We start from the raw sequence: 15,411 nt of genomic DNA, 5'->3' as shown, positions 1-15,411 counted from the left end.
ATAAAGGTTTTCCGTCAATCCATATAAATAATGATACCAAAACGTGAAAATCACCTCGGTTCGATACTTCTGTTGTTTAAAAAACAAAAAAAAAAGCAAAGAAAGACTTCATTTGGTGAAATATATAGTCGGAGTACAATATTAATTTTATTATTTAATGGTATATAATTTTGTTCGATAAATTAGTATTACACGTATACGTGACGCATTCATAATTAAATACGTATGTATAAATACAAACATTGTAAATAATTTATTGCACTACGACGAGGGACAATCAATTTCATGATTCACTTTGTTATCTCTTCAGTTGATAAATGATAGAGTTGGATCGATTTCACATATACTGAGCAACTCCAACGTTGTTTGATCAATTTGTACATAGTTAGTTATGTATTTACATCGAAATAGTGTCGTATGTACTTCATTAAAATTATAGCGATTTTTAAGCTCTTTGAAAAGAAGTCATTGCCATCAGCAATGTATTCCTTTCTTCGAGGAAAATCAATTATAATGTTCTTCCTGCAACTCCTTGCGAAAGAGTTGGTGAAGTAAAGAAAAAAAGAAAATTTATTGAGATCATTTCATACAACTTATAAGTAATTGTTCAATAAAACTTAATCATTTCTTTACGCATATCACATTTTATTTCATTAACAGTTATATATAAAGACGAGTACCTATTCGCGAAAAGGCGTAAAATAAAGGCGTAAACCTTTGTTAAACAACTCTGTATAAATTTGTTCTCAACAATAATAAAACCTTTACAAAACAAGGCACTAAGACTCCAAGTACAAGTGTCGCGTCTGCAACAAAGTTTACATTAAATCACAATAAATCATATATAAATTTCGGGCAATTGAATTTCTCTTTTTTTTATATTTAAAACGTCTGTCTTTACACATTCTACTTTCACTACATTCGCTATGTCTTCAGAGCAATGCCTGTACTGCGTAACGGAGGAAGGTTTATTTACATAATGTCAAATTTCGGGGAAACCTGGTATTAAAGTTCTTCTCAATTAATTTCTTCATAAACCCCACGTTATGTAAATAAGCTTTCGTTCAAACGTGACGGACGTGTATGCTGCTTGTTAGACGGTATAAAAAAGAAATGTACGAACGTACATTGGAGTATCAAAACTTTACGGACGGATATCAGTCGACTAGATGGATGATCTAGTCGACTGTATTTTCTCTTCTCTTCCATGGCTGATTAAATTCAGGGAAGAAATTGTAGATGCGCGCATTGAGAGAAATATCAGCGAGCGTGGAAAAATGCGTATCTAAAATTTCTCTCCTTGCGCAAAGATCCCATCAAAGGTTCAAAGTGATGAAACGACAATACAAGTCTGAAACTATTTGGGGTTTATCGATCATTCGATCGTCATTGACGCAACGATTGGTTAAATTAAAGGGTCTTCAAGGTCTTCTCGATGTGCCTCAATGTCGTTTCCGGGACCGCGTCTGTCAACGCTTTGTGAAATCCTTCGTAGACCATGAGACATCTAAACATTCCTTTCGTGTGGTTTCTGTGGAATTAGAGTACAGAAAAAAAGAAAAGTAAAGTATATGATAAATATAAACATTAATATTTTTATTGTATCCTAATGAGTGCATTAAAAATACGAGATAATTATACAAAAATATAGATATACACATATAGTAACAAATTTTAATTACAAAAGAAATGATTTAAAAGTAATAAATAAAAAATGTGAAACATCATAATAAACGTTTATGGTATTCCTTGAAACATTCCCCTAAACATAAACCTGGATTATCCATACAGCCACTGCAAAAATAATTAGTGTTTTTTCGCGATCCATTAGCAAAACACTGTCTACATCTCTTTCGTTTTATTCTATTTTGTTCATCTCTAGAAAGCATTTCAGGTAGATGTTCGTGTTGTATTAAAGCAAGAGGTATATTTTCTTGATTGTTGCTATATAAGAAAGCATTAATAATGTTCAAGCGATAATCGAAAAAGTGTATCTTCTTTTTAGAAGACGAGTATTTTGAATATAGGAAAAAAGAATTTAACAATAACGTTTCTACAATATTTATCCATAATTTAATATTCCGTTCAAATGTATTTCTGATGCAAGTGTAATAAGACAACAATTGGTCTTTTTTGTCGATATTTTCCATAAATGTATTATATTTGTGTAATGCTAAGGGCTCTTTATATTTCTTTTTTCTTTTATTTTCCAACTCTATAAAGTCTGCTACAAATTCACTCGAGATAAACAAAACTTCTCTTTTATTTCGAAATTTACTCATCATGATATTATTTTTGTGACGAGATATCATTTCCCCTTCTACAAGCTTTTTATTAACAACATTTATATTATTTCCCTTTCGGAAGTTTCGTAAAGTGCCTGTGCAATACGTTTGGGCATCAAGCAGTTGTTTGGCTAATTCAAAACTGGTAAAAAAATCATCCATATAAACAGAATGTCCTTTGTATAGAAAATCTTCTAATAAATAACCAACTATTCTTGCTGCATATTTTGTTCCATTTGTATCATCATTGTTTCCTTTATATGTCTTAATTCGAAGAGTTATTCCTGAACCCTCTGTTAAAACATATAATTTGATACAATTATGCATCTTTCGAGAAATATTATCTAATCTGCCTCTCCAAGGAACTAGTGTCTCATGTATTATTAGTTCTTTTTGCGGATAGTAGAGTTGTTTCATTTTTTCATTGAAATAATCAATAATTGGTTCTATTTTATTCATACAATTATTGGGTCTATTATCCGAAGAGAAATGCAAAGAACGTAATATTTCTTGAAATCTGTTCCTGCTCATATGTTGGGAGAAACAAGTGAAATTAAACAGTCTCTGAGTACTCCAATAGTTTTGTAATTTCGGACATTTAATTGTACCCATATGTAATAGTAGACCTAGAAATATTTTTAATTCTCGCACTGTTAATTCTTTCCATTGATCACCTCCCCTAGTCTTCCCATATTTATTTGTTTCTATGACAGTATTCAAAAAGAAGTTTGTATCAAACAACAATTCAAAGAAATTAATAGGATCCAATCCATTAGGTGAATATTTCAAACCAGTATTTTGTTTGAAAACAAATGTTTTCAACTTATCCTGAAGCATCCATTCTCTATCATCCGTACTGTCTTCAAGAAATTCATTTACTTCTATGCTCTCTGATTCGATACTGCTCTCACTTACATCTATTTCTTCAGAGATTAGTTCACCGTCTTCATCGTCTGTTTCTAAGTAATTTTTATATCTATTTTCATGCCAATTGATTTCAATATCGTCACTGTCGTATACAGTAACAGAGACTTTTTGCCTTTTTGTGTCATTTTCCAATACAGAGTCTTCGCTTTCATCACTGTATACAATTTGACACATCGACGGTCCTGGTTTATCCATCCTTTATTTGATCTTCAAACCAATAGCAGTTCTACCTTTTTATTCACCTTAGTCTGCACTGTATTTTACAACAGTATAAATGTTCCCATTGCTCTCTGAGAACTGACCACTACTACCGATCTCTATACATGACCCACATACTGCGTCAGGGGCTAAACGAGTGAGATGTTGCGTGACTCATCTGCTGAGTCACCGGTGTCGAATGCGTTAAAGATAGAGGGGATGTAAACAGTACTGCCCCGCATGATCCTCACGTGATCAGACGCCCATTGGTATGTTATGTTCTAGTCAGGGCCGTATTGTACTATAGTAGCCCTGATACATCGTGTTCTGTTACATTACGTTGCCTTTTACATGTAGTTTTACTCGTTTTACTTTATACAATATCTTTTATATATTTTCTCTTACAAAGTGAAGTACACATAGGGTTGTAAAATGGTATATTATTAGTGACTTGTATCAATATGATACATTTACCTAGCATCCAGATTCCCATCGATCAACAATCTCGCGCCCGTGTTGAGTAACTTGTCCCTTACATCTTTTGGCAACATCATGGTGTGTTCTGGTCCGATCTGCTGGACTATAGAGGCCAATAGCCTGGCGGTCGCTGCCCTCACGATAGCATTTTGATGACTACATAAAGAAAAGGAATTAATTATGATTTAAAGATTTTTTTTCTGTCATTTTCTGAATGTACGCTGCGTTACCTAGCTCCTCGCTGGACAATCACACCAATCGTTTTATGTGGCGGAAGGTGTTCGATCATGCGATCAAGGGCCGCATTGCTATCTGCCCGAAGAAATCGATTGGTGTCGGCTGTCCTATGAAGCAATGGTCCAGCTATGTCATCGAAATCCTGTTGACAACATAAGTCCTCGTATCATCGAAATGTCATAGAAGTGGGACTTCTGCGTAGATTAAATAAATTAATTGCATGAAAATGTATGGGTAATCACCTGATCTATGCCACGGATTTGCGAAGTAAAGATATCGCTAGCGGCCAGACATGCAGCACGCGCCACCTGTGACCGAAGACTTTTTATTTGTCGACCTAAGAGCCGATTAATCGTCGCTGTGGTGCTGACGTCCAAGGACTCCGGCTCTTGCTTTGTAATCTGGGACAATGCTTTCAAACCTTTCATGGTAATTTCCCTGAAACGATGAAATAAGTCGGGGTTCAATTGATTAATGATTATATTTCTTAAATGTGGGATACTTTACGCCAAATCAATCATGTTTCACGTTCGATGTTAAGGGTTATGATACAAATTAGATTCCAATGATTTACCATTCTTTACTCTCCAGCTGAGAAAAACACTGTTGCACAATCGGCTTCGTTTTTTCCAGTTTTACTAAATTTCCTTTGCTTCGGTATCGTCTCATCATGCGAGGAACTTTCGACGTCATTCGTTTGGACATTTTGGCCGATTCCATAGGTTCAGTCTGAACACAAACGTATGGGTACTTAGAATTAGAAACTTTACAAGCTAGAAAATCAACGAAAAAATAATAAAGTAATACAAAGAATGATCTCATACTTCAATCTTTAAAATTCCTGGCTCCGTGTTCGTTTCGCTGGAGCTATCCCGACTTTGTCCATCGTCCAATGTATTACTCCCGTTAGAGTCATTAATGAACTGGAATGGAAAGACAAGTAGAACATGCATTTCATTTCTTTTCAAAATTTAATTGATTTGATTACAATTACGTACTCTGCAGGCATTATTATCATCATTTTCGATTAACGGAACAGCGGTCTCTAGATGATTTTCAATGTAGTTGAGAGCCTCGGTGGAGTGAGGCCTGGATGCAATAATGATCGTCGGTGATTCCACATTTTTGGATCCTCTACGGGACTTAATCGGTTCTATCGGTTCGAGGAAATCATCTTCGCACTGTGGTATAGGCGAAACCACTCCCTCTTCGCTTGAATCTGCGGATTCTTTATTTTCCAAATCGAAACTCTATAAGGAGTTAAACATTTGGCTGATTATAGTCCTTGAGAATGAGATACGTGAGGCTTTTGTCTACTAACCAATTTATGCGAACTGATGCAGGAATTACGCCTAGGTGATTTCAACGCTCCAAAATCGTTGGAATTCTGGCTTGACGATCGACTCGATTTCTTAGGACTGCTGGATCTTCTCGATGGTGAACCTAGCACTTCTTGAAAGTCTGAGGCCAGATCTTCAGCAGACGTTTGCAAATTTTCGCTTGTCAATGCCCGTTCATTCGTTAAAACGGATACTATAGATCTTCTTCCCGCGCTTGTCCTTCCATCCGTTCCTTCGACTTCGTCGGAAGCACTTGATTCGCTGTCGTTCTGATGCTCGCAACATTGCGAGCATAGAGAGTTCCTGGTTGACACGCGACTCTGGATCCTCGATTTTGCTTCCTCCTCGCTGCTCCAGTTTTTGGAAACGTCGTCTTCGATTGACCCGATCGGTGGCTCAATTGTGGCATCAATTTTCTCACCCAACGCGATCTGCAAATGCATTTTTGTTGTATTATATAGGTGAGATATTTGTTTGGAATGTTTATTAGCTTGAAAGTCCTTGCACCGAGAGAACTCACAACGAAGTCGACTGTGTCTTGATCAGGAGAACTCGACTGGCCAGTAATAATGTCAAACGCAGCGTCTATATTTCTTTCGGGGCTGGATGATCTACTCTCGCTGTCATCTTGGGTGTCGTGAGTGTCTTGTCCAGTATCTTGCTCGCAATTATTTTCCAACGCATCCGACGACGACAGTTCCTGATCATCCGCTGAAAAGTAGAATAATTTGATTCGATAAACTCCAATTACTGGAATGATGTTTTCTACAAACTAAATTATTATAAATTTTGCTTATGGTAAATTTTGCTTATGGTAAATTTAATCAATGGAACATGTAATATATAACTATTATAGAAAGCAAGGTGTTCGAATACAGCTCGTTCGAGTGTTGCTTAAATGTTACAGGCAAAATATTGATTCCTTCCCCATGTTGGGTCTAAAGGTTTACTCGTCGTCCGAGGTTAAGAACCTCTCGCTCCAGTTCGTGTACTTTCGATCGCACTTGGCTAGTCTCGCAGCTCATTTTCTATCGCTTTAACGATCAAAACTCTGCTGGATGAACTCTCCCATAATTCGTCGCTGTACATCGTATAGATCGTGTCTATAAGACAACCGACTCAAACAGAAGTTACATAAAAATCAATCGAGACTAGACAGGGTTTATTCGTCCTTCGAGAAATCACTGTCGAGGCTGAATTTCATGCTTTTGTCACGCATAAGAAAACGTACTATAAGGTGATAATCACGACACAATTAATTTAAAATACCTTCGAAACGTGTTTCAATGGCATCCAACGTGTGCACTCCGTAGTCTTCGTTCGTTAAATAATGATGTTTGTTCTTTTCGTTATACTCTTCCTCGTTCACCACTTTGTCTCTGAAACACAAGTCGAATAATCAGGTATAAAGAGTAAGCATTTGTAAACGCTTGAGCTTTGAAAAAAAGTGCCAACAAAATTAAAATCGGCTTTTGGGAGTCACCCCCCTTAATATCGCATGAGGGTCACACATAAAATAAAATCATACCAACTAACTGTACATTGCACAATACATGTCCCGCGCATATAGAACTCCCTTTCATGCATAATATATAGCGCTGATGAATGTCGAGGACAAAAGTGTTACGAACTCGCCTATTTCTCGCAGTAAGTATTACAAATCTGATTTACTAAAGTCCTCGATTAAAATACACTGCATACAATAGTCTGCGCACAGTTGCATCGTGACTCGTATATTTAAATGGTACCCCCTTGCTTCGTACATTAACAATTCATTTCTCGTTTATTGCAGTTACCTCTTTATTTCTACTCTGTACCATACATTTTCTATAGTAAATTTTCCATGAACCTGGAAACGTACATAGTGTCGTTGCTGGTGCTCAACGTCAAAGGAATCACGGGCGTCGTGTGGGCGGTGGTAACGATCGTTGAAATCGAATCTTCCTCCTCTTTAGCGACGTCCACCGATTGTCTGCACCTAAACGCGCAAGGACAATAACGAAGAACCGTGTCAGCGATTTTGTACTCCTTCCTCCTGGACTTTGCAGACTTTTCATTGAAATTCTGATCCTTTTCTGGCGTGTTCGAGTCTCCATTCTTGAAGACTGTGACCTTGTCGCTCTCCTTGGTCTCGTCAGGCCACGCGCAATACTTGAAGATCATTTTCACCGATGTTCCCTCATCAATCGCGATCCTACCTCTTCGATTTCGACTGGCTGGTACCGTTTACACTGTTCGCCAGCGTTATTTCCACGTTACTGGGTCGTTTCATTCTTCAACGTTCACTTTTGTCGCGGCTAATGGAATCCTATTGTATCGTACGCTTCCGACGACTGTCTTTTATCATTTTGCAGCATGTCACTTGTTTTATTTTATAAAACACCGGCTGATTATTTAATTTTATCGTTGGGAAAAGAAAATATCTTGAAAAAATGATAAAAAAAAATGACTCCGTGTTTCCCTCGAATTCTACGATCACCGAAGAGAAATCGAGGAAACTTCGAGGCAGTAAATTTCAAGTGTCTAGACGTATGTAAATGAAATTTCTGGCTCGAACTTCCAGGGGTTAACGAATGATCGATTAACAACCTGTTATATCTGAAGGATAACTGTAACTCGGATAACAGAGGTTCCCAAATTTTCCAATTTGAATATATTTTCATAATCGAGGATCTAAAATTTACTATCGGTAGATATCGATACGTTCTTAAAAATTCGTTCGATTAAAATGATTGAAACTAATACGTTTCTTGTTCGGAAGAGATGCAATGGTACGCTGCCAACATATCAATAATCTCTATACATACGTGTTGTGAAACTTTACGACATTTCTGAACAAAGTAGCAATTTTCTACGTACTTCTTTAGTCGCTAATACTGTAGTTTGTAGCGGTGAAGTTTGATTATTCATTGAAATCCATACTGACAAATGGAACGACTTACAAGTACTTCCTTCTTCCTACGTCTTCTTTTAAAAGTCGAAGCTATATTTAAGTTACAGGGGACGAATTGAAGAGAATTATAATAAAAATATACGAAACACGCAATATTAACTTAATTTTACCACACAAAATTGACGAGTACCAATTTGTTTTCGCTACGCGAAAGAAAATAGAACGTATTGGTAAAATTTTTAAACTTGAAAAGAACAAAATAACAAAGTTTCAAACGCAGTGTTCAGGAGACCATTCTTAAACATACTTCCAAAGTGATTTAAACGCGATGGAATACCGTGCTAGGGTTCGCAGCGATTCTGTGCCACACGAAACATAAATTAATTCTCCCAGTGACGAATAATTCAATTCTGGACAGTTGTCGCCGACGCACGACACTCTCAGTTAGACAAGAATTAGTTTAAATAAAAAAAAGAAATGTATCCCAAGTTCCTCGATGATCACTTTCCACAATTTCCGTGAAAGCAGAAAATCGAAAAAGGGGGAAGGGGGAGAAACGGAAGCAAGTGCAATTTGCGACGACGCGACAGGTGACGAGGTACGCACGACTGTGCCCCGCGTAGACGTCGAGCGTCCCGACGCTGACCGCTGCCCCTTCCAGGTAAACCGCGTCCCCTCCCCCTAGCTTTTCTCTCTTTTCCCTTCTACCATTTCACCTGTAACCACGCGATACCTTATCGAATGGCTATACACTGACCGTACCTTTGCCACCCCTCTCCTCGAGCACCAGGGTGGAAACTTACGTAGGTGTGTGCGTTCCAGGTGAAAATGACAAGGTGCTATTGACTACTGGTATTTCTCTGTCTGTATGTTTTACTTCGTAGAGATATCTGACAGGTATACGAACACCTTCCGATGTTGTCCTTTTATCATCAAAGGTGGTACTATGATCCCCCTTCGGGTTTATATTGTTTCATTGCTCGGTAACAATATACAGTATAGCAAAATGAAAATGTCCACGAAGTGTATAACATTTGTGACATGCGGATGCCTTATAAATCCAACTTGGCAGCCATGCAAATTCTACGCCGAGACACAATGTCCGTAGGAATTTTCTAGCCATCCCGGTAATGAGCTTCAATTATTATGTGGTTAGTATTCGCTACCGTGTTTAGTCTACAGGCAAGATGTGATTGCCGTTTTATTCTTGCATTACTTCTCACGCGACGTTCATAAATCAAAGAATGAGAAACGAGATCTAGAATGTCTCGACACACTATTTATTTAGCCCGTTTATTTATTCCATACGACTGCCTCGTTAAACGGTCTCTCGTGCGTAATCCTAACCGATCGCTTCGAATCTTTGCGGTTCTACGTCGAAATATTCAAGGATAGAACAAGATTAGGACAATTCATTGGGCACAGTTGTGAGTCACGTCCCATGTAAAAGTGGTTTCAAGAAATTGGTTAAGCAAATGCGATGTAATCCGCCAATAATTGTGAAAACGCGTCCTTACTCAGCCGTCATGTTCCCAGAACAGCTGTTAAGTATTTTTCTGCGTAGTATCGATTCGCACGGCGAAATTGCAGAGTCTTACATTTGTCGCGTATCTAGATCTGCTGTTAAAAAGTTGTAAAAAACGCAAAACACTGCCATGGCGTTGGAACGAGGAAGAATTTGTTGTACACATGTACGAAAATAGGAGAATAATTTTCTGAGATATAGACTAACGAGACAAACCGACTTGAAAATCAATGAAGTATCGCACCACCGCGACGATAGTACCCCCATAAGAATGTACCGCGTCGCCTGCCGCAGATAAAAATTTATTACACATTCCCCACGGTTTCTACTTTATCCATTTCTTTCTACGAATGTACGCCAGTTTTTCTATCAACGCACGAATATCCTAAAAATTATTCTCTATATTGATCAATATGTATATACTATTCCACTTAGGTTTATTTTTGGGTACGATCGATTTTATGAGATGGCAGATAAGAGAAAGCCAGACGGCGAGTCTTATGTACGAATACGCACTTTTCATCGTCGAACAAGTATTATTACATTAAAAATCTCTACTAAAGAATATATGAAAGAATAAATTGTTACTTACATATCATACATGGACGCTGCGTGTACTTCGTTGGCAGCCATTCTAGCAAATTGTTGGCGATGATATAGTTGCGACGGAGACAACGATCGTAGCCTTCTTCTGTAAGGAGTGTCAGGGCATATCTCAGGAAAATGATCATTTGCCTGAGCGTCAGATGAAATCAACTCGACATTGTTCATTTTTTGTGCGGCTGCGTCCTTCGTCCTGCGGTAGAACCTTGCCTGCAATGTAATACATAATTGTCAAAATTACTTTGTATTAATATTTGTATTAATTAAATACTGTAAATACTTACTCTTGATAACATGTTTGTATCGTCAATCTCGCCTCCTCTTTGTGTAAAATCTATCTTATTGTAGGTATGCGTCAATGGTGTAGGAGCTGTCCGCAATGGTCGGAAAGAGTTCTCATCGGTAAACCGCCCCTCTCTACGAGTACTCGTGTTGTACCTAGGAAAAACGGAGAGAAATTTTAAATTTGTATTAAATTATTGAATTGGGTATTAAAAATGTATTTTTACAAGTGAAGTTTATACCCACATGTCATGCATAACAAACGTCTGTTGCTTAACGTTCCTCGGCAAAGATGGTTGATTACGTTCAATAGAGCTTGAGCGACCGTATCTTAACCCGACGTCAGGCTTCTTTTGATACCTATCTTTCTCCAAAAATTTCGGATGAACTCTGGGGATAACATCTGACTCTTGCGTGCTAGTACTGTTCTCTTGATTCTTTTTTCTTCGGAACAGGGTTCCTCTGTGAACATATATCATTAATCATATTATATATATTTCGATGTCTTTATGTATACCTGTTACTAACGATTAGTACCTGCCGTTTTCTTCTTGAGAACTCATGTGCGCGGTGGTCTCCGCAGCGTCTTTTAATCTTCTCCTCGACTGAGAGGCGATTAATTCAAAATTAGTAGATTTATCCAGGTTGTAATCGACGACTTTTGATCCTCGATCGCGAGTGAATAACACAGGTATCCTAGATTCTGTTTTATTGTTAATTTCCTAAAATGTGCGCTACGTTAATAGAGATTATTATGACCTATGATAATTTCAGAAGAAAAGTGAAACTTACTCTTCTTTCAAAATTATCGTCAACGATATTTCTATAATTTGTAGATTCTTTTGTGGAAGCCGGAAGTCTCGCTTGATTCTTCGCGTTCGAATTGGAGCTGGCGCCGTCCCCTAAAATGTAACAATATTTTGCATTTCCCATCCTACTACCGCCATGCCTGCAATATGACCGCTAAAAGTTAAAAACTACAATGATTATTACGGATGTCAGTGTTCACGCCTCGAGACGCTCGTAGGTTTGCTTCATCTTCGCATTGGAGGTCCTAGAAGCGATACACACTGCGTTTATATCACTTAAATATACAGTTAAATTTTATTACGTTTATGACAATTTGTAACAGGACAGTGTGAGACCTTCTAACCTCAAATAATTCTAATAAATGTTTCAAATTCAAGCGAGACATAATGTCAATTGAATATTAACCAAGGTGTTAATTATCATTAACACATTTATTAGACCAAAAAGTAAAAATATCCCTTTCAAAGAATTTTATCATACCGTTTATCCGATCTCGTAAAGAACTACAAAAGAGAAAAAACAAGAAACGAAACGAACGTTTTCGACATACTGACTTGAAATTTGTCGACGAGCCAAACGATTAATCGTTGAAAGCTTATAATTTATAGTCTGAAAAACGCCTTGTTACTTTATTATTTGTCAGCAAGTCGTTTGTATACGATTATGATTTGTGCAATGATAGACATTTGAAATATTGCCGCTTATCCAGCGTGCAACTGTTTATTCAAATTGTGTAAATCTAAGCGATGAGTTACAACCATGATTTGTGGATTAAAACTGCTTCTATATAATACTGTTGTACCACGCGAACATTGCTGACCTCGTGACACGCGATAAAATTTCGAACCGAACTTAAGCTCGCAGACTTGCATTTCGATAATGGCCTCGTCAAAATTGTTAATTACCATTTGCATTCAACGCAACGGTAATGCACATACCGAAGTTATTGATTTGGCTCGGCAGCCAGGTACTGTTCGCATTGAGAATGATTGAAGTAGTCTGGAGTCATGTAATGGAAGTTAAAATTAGTATTTCATAACAATCATACCTGACTTTGCGTTGGAACTATCTGCCAAACCACAGGGTGATCCGTCTTAGAACGCATACCCACTCCAAGAGCAACAAAATTTGGCCTGTCGATCCACCGATTTTCATTGTAGTTGCCATGTTCATTCCTAGAAAGATTTAATACGATATTGTGCGTAAACCTTTATGATCCAAGTTATTACCTTGCAAGTTTCTCCTTTTCTGACCTCGTGGATATAATTTGTCCTTTGGTACGACCAATGCCAGGGGAAACGGAGCCACTTCCTGCCACGATCCAATCGACGTCAGGGCCTGAAAGAATTTAATCAAGCCATCAATAGAAGGTAGCACGGGAGGAAATTAAATACAGCTTATTGCCGCAGTCTATCGTCAGAGTGAAAAAAAGTAATTTACCTGTGGCTATTTGCACGGTAGGTGAAATTTGTAGGCCATACATGACAAGGCCATCGGCGGAAACCAGAGGCAAGGACTTCCGTGCGAGGCGTGCTCTAATAGCAGAGATCATTGCCTCTCCGTCGTGGTGCCCTTCCGAAGCGCGTTTTCCAGCGGCTAATACTTCCTGCAAGCATCGCTAATAATTGCTCTGAAGAGAAATCTTGATTCTACAGTTGTTTCGAGCAGTGCTCAAGTACCTCGGATTCGTAGATCTGCGCCAGAACAGCCAGAGTATCAAGTGCAGCTTGTCGCACCCTGCGACGTCGATCTCTGACCATCTTGGCTACTTTATTAGCCACGGCGTCCACTTTGAATTCCGTGCTTGGAAATGTTATCAAGGAAAAGATCAACAGCTGCAGGGTGTTTTCTCTGATCTGAGAAGAGTTTAATACAGACACTATTAGGATGGCACTAGAAAATAATTATAAATTACACATATTGTTAAACAGATGTCACCTTTGCGTTTCTGGCGTTCAAACATTGCGGCTGCAGAAGCTGCTCCAAGAGAAGAGCAGGTCTGAGCCTGAGCATCGCGATCCTGGCTAGCTGAGCAGCACTCGGACCACCTTGCCTCGCTAAACCCCAGGCTAACTGTGGCAGCCTCTTCTTCAGAGCTTCCTCGCTTACACCAGCTACGACCACCTAATATGAGGTAAATACCAAGTAATTAAAGCAATCTAGATAAAGATCTAGAGTAGAAGTTTACCATTTTTTGTGACTGTAGCGAATAAGAACAATAGACTTAACATTTAGATCGATCTGGAGGCGAAAATTTACGAGTCGCAAATGTACCTTTGCCACTGCAAGGCCGGCAGCAGCGACTCGACAGCTCTTTTCATTGCCCAACACTGCATGCAAAAGAGATCCTAATCGCGGCTCTATCGCGATCAGTGCTGAAGACGTTCGTAAAGCCGATGCTACCCTCTCAAAGCCTCTGACACGAGCACGCCAGTCTTCCTGAAACGAGATCAAATTACGATTAATTGAAAGTTAAGGGGAAGGTACGACCACAAGAATTTACTAAATTTCATCAACTTGGATCGCCTTAATGTCATTTTGGTTGCTTATGAGATACATTTAGCGGTTTTTTATTTTATGATTTTTATTTTAAAGATTATTGCACCTTTTAGTCCAAGATACGTTTATAAAAACATTTGCAGGCGATGTCATTCGACAAGAATCAGGAGTCGAGAAGCGAATGTTATCGATCGTCGCAGCAAGTCTGAATACAATCTACCGGTAACATCTGCATTTGCTTTCCGATTCGGCTCTATTTACACGGAAGTGATCGATACTATCGACTTTTCATAGTTCCAAAGAACTCGTGGAGGAACTTCCTCAAGAGTCAACAGAATAAAAAGATCTACCATGGCTTCGCAATATTTTGCATTCTACTACAAGATACTTTATAAATAATTACCCCCGAAGAAGACACACCAATTACAAGAAAGTACCAATTACTTCAAGTACGTCATACCCAAGACGTTAATGAGACGTTATTAAGTACAAACTTCGTTCCTCTCGTGTCTTCGCGTACATTCGAAACGATTACGAAATGCAAAACACGGATATTAGGACTGGTTCGAAGACGCCTCGCGAGGTTCAAACGACGCTGGAATCGCAATGGATTTGCATATACATCGAAACGGCGATTTAGTGGACCGACGTGGCACGCAACGCGTTCCTAATTATTTTCTTGCTACCCGCGGGCGGCACGCGTTTCGCCTCCGCGACTTCGGTGCATAATGTTCCATAGGGAAATCTCTCTCGTTTTTCATCAGCGGAATATTCATACTAATCGCGAACGGGGACTGTTTCAGCGTCTCGGGGCCACGTGGAAAGCGAGACGCGGCATGCATTATTCAAATCGTCGCCGTTTCACTGCCACGAGGATACGAACATCGGGGAAAATGTCTTCTGGAAGTGTGATCAATCTACTTAATCAGTCGACGCAATAAAAACACCGTCAGGCAAGGGGTGGTCCCTGAAAAATTCCGCAAATGAAGAACATTAATGATAACGAGAAATTAAAACGTCACGTTGACATACGTTTCTCAGCAAAGAACATGTTGCAGGTTCAAAGTATGACATTAAGTGACTTGCCTGTTATAGTGTCTGCGACACAGGCAGGGGAGGATTCGACCACTCAACACGTTGTTGGTCAGGTGAATAAGCTTTACTCAACTGATGTTATTCAGTCGGTAAGATGAAAATAAGCTTTACTCGCAATCAGAGTAGCTGTTCAGTCGGTATGGAAACTCATGCTTTACTCGCAATTACACTGACTATTCAGTCGGTATGGTACACTCACGCTTTACTCACAATCAGAGTAGCTGTTTAGTCGGTATAGAA

At 38.7% G+C, this 15,411-nt stretch overlaps 1 protein-coding gene and 1 long non-coding RNA gene across 2 annotated transcripts in view; one reads left to right on the top strand and one right to left on the bottom strand.

The window, feature by feature from the left end:
• Window positions 1-125: 125 nt before the first annotated feature.
• Window positions 126-15,411, bottom strand: part of LOC128882170 (uncharacterized) — a 24,795-nt gene continuing 9,509 nt past the window's right edge. Inside the window, exons 6-27 of the mRNA XM_054133744.1 lie at window positions 13,852-14,016; window positions 13,516-13,701; window positions 13,257-13,433; window positions 13,018-13,183; window positions 12,807-12,915; window positions 12,626-12,752; window positions 11,761-11,821; window positions 11,560-11,669; window positions 11,305-11,489; window positions 11,014-11,229; window positions 10,770-10,923; window positions 10,475-10,695; window positions 6,734-6,843; window positions 5,985-6,175; window positions 5,446-5,895; window positions 5,123-5,374; window positions 4,949-5,047; window positions 4,699-4,853; window positions 4,367-4,562; window positions 4,118-4,266; window positions 3,885-4,043; window positions 126-1,531 (exon numbers count right to left, since the gene is read on the bottom strand). Coding sequence (XP_053989719.1) covers window positions 1,411-1,531; window positions 3,885-4,043; window positions 4,118-4,266; window positions 4,367-4,562; window positions 4,699-4,853; window positions 4,949-5,047; window positions 5,123-5,374; window positions 5,446-5,895; window positions 5,985-6,175; window positions 6,734-6,843; window positions 10,475-10,695; window positions 10,770-10,923; window positions 11,014-11,229; window positions 11,305-11,489; window positions 11,560-11,669; window positions 11,761-11,821; window positions 12,626-12,752; window positions 12,807-12,915; window positions 13,018-13,183; window positions 13,257-13,433; window positions 13,516-13,701; window positions 13,852-14,016 — 3,759 coding nt within the window. The 3' untranslated portion in view covers window positions 126-1,410. The remainder of the gene's footprint in view (window positions 1,532-3,884; window positions 4,044-4,117; window positions 4,267-4,366; window positions 4,563-4,698; window positions 4,854-4,948; window positions 5,048-5,122; window positions 5,375-5,445; window positions 5,896-5,984; window positions 6,176-6,733; window positions 6,844-10,474; window positions 10,696-10,769; window positions 10,924-11,013; window positions 11,230-11,304; window positions 11,490-11,559; window positions 11,670-11,760; window positions 11,822-12,625; window positions 12,753-12,806; window positions 12,916-13,017; window positions 13,184-13,256; window positions 13,434-13,515; window positions 13,702-13,851; window positions 14,017-15,411) is intronic.
• Window positions 13,580-15,405, top strand: LOC128882184 (uncharacterized). Its single transcript, XR_008458307.1, has 3 exons — window positions 13,580-13,711; window positions 13,813-14,060; window positions 14,220-15,405. It is a non-coding gene; the product is annotated as an uncharacterized LOC128882184 (long non-coding RNA).

This window comes from Hylaeus volcanicus, unplaced genomic scaffold, assembly GCF_026283585.1.
Source record: "Hylaeus volcanicus isolate JK05 unplaced genomic scaffold, UHH_iyHylVolc1.0_haploid 12258___fragment_2___debris, whole genome shotgun sequence".
Classification (NCBI taxonomy): Eukaryota; Metazoa; Arthropoda; class Insecta; order Hymenoptera; family Colletidae; genus Hylaeus; species Hylaeus volcanicus.
The sequence above is the reverse complement of the archived record's forward strand: the minus strand, read 5'-3'. Positions and strand labels throughout refer to the sequence as shown.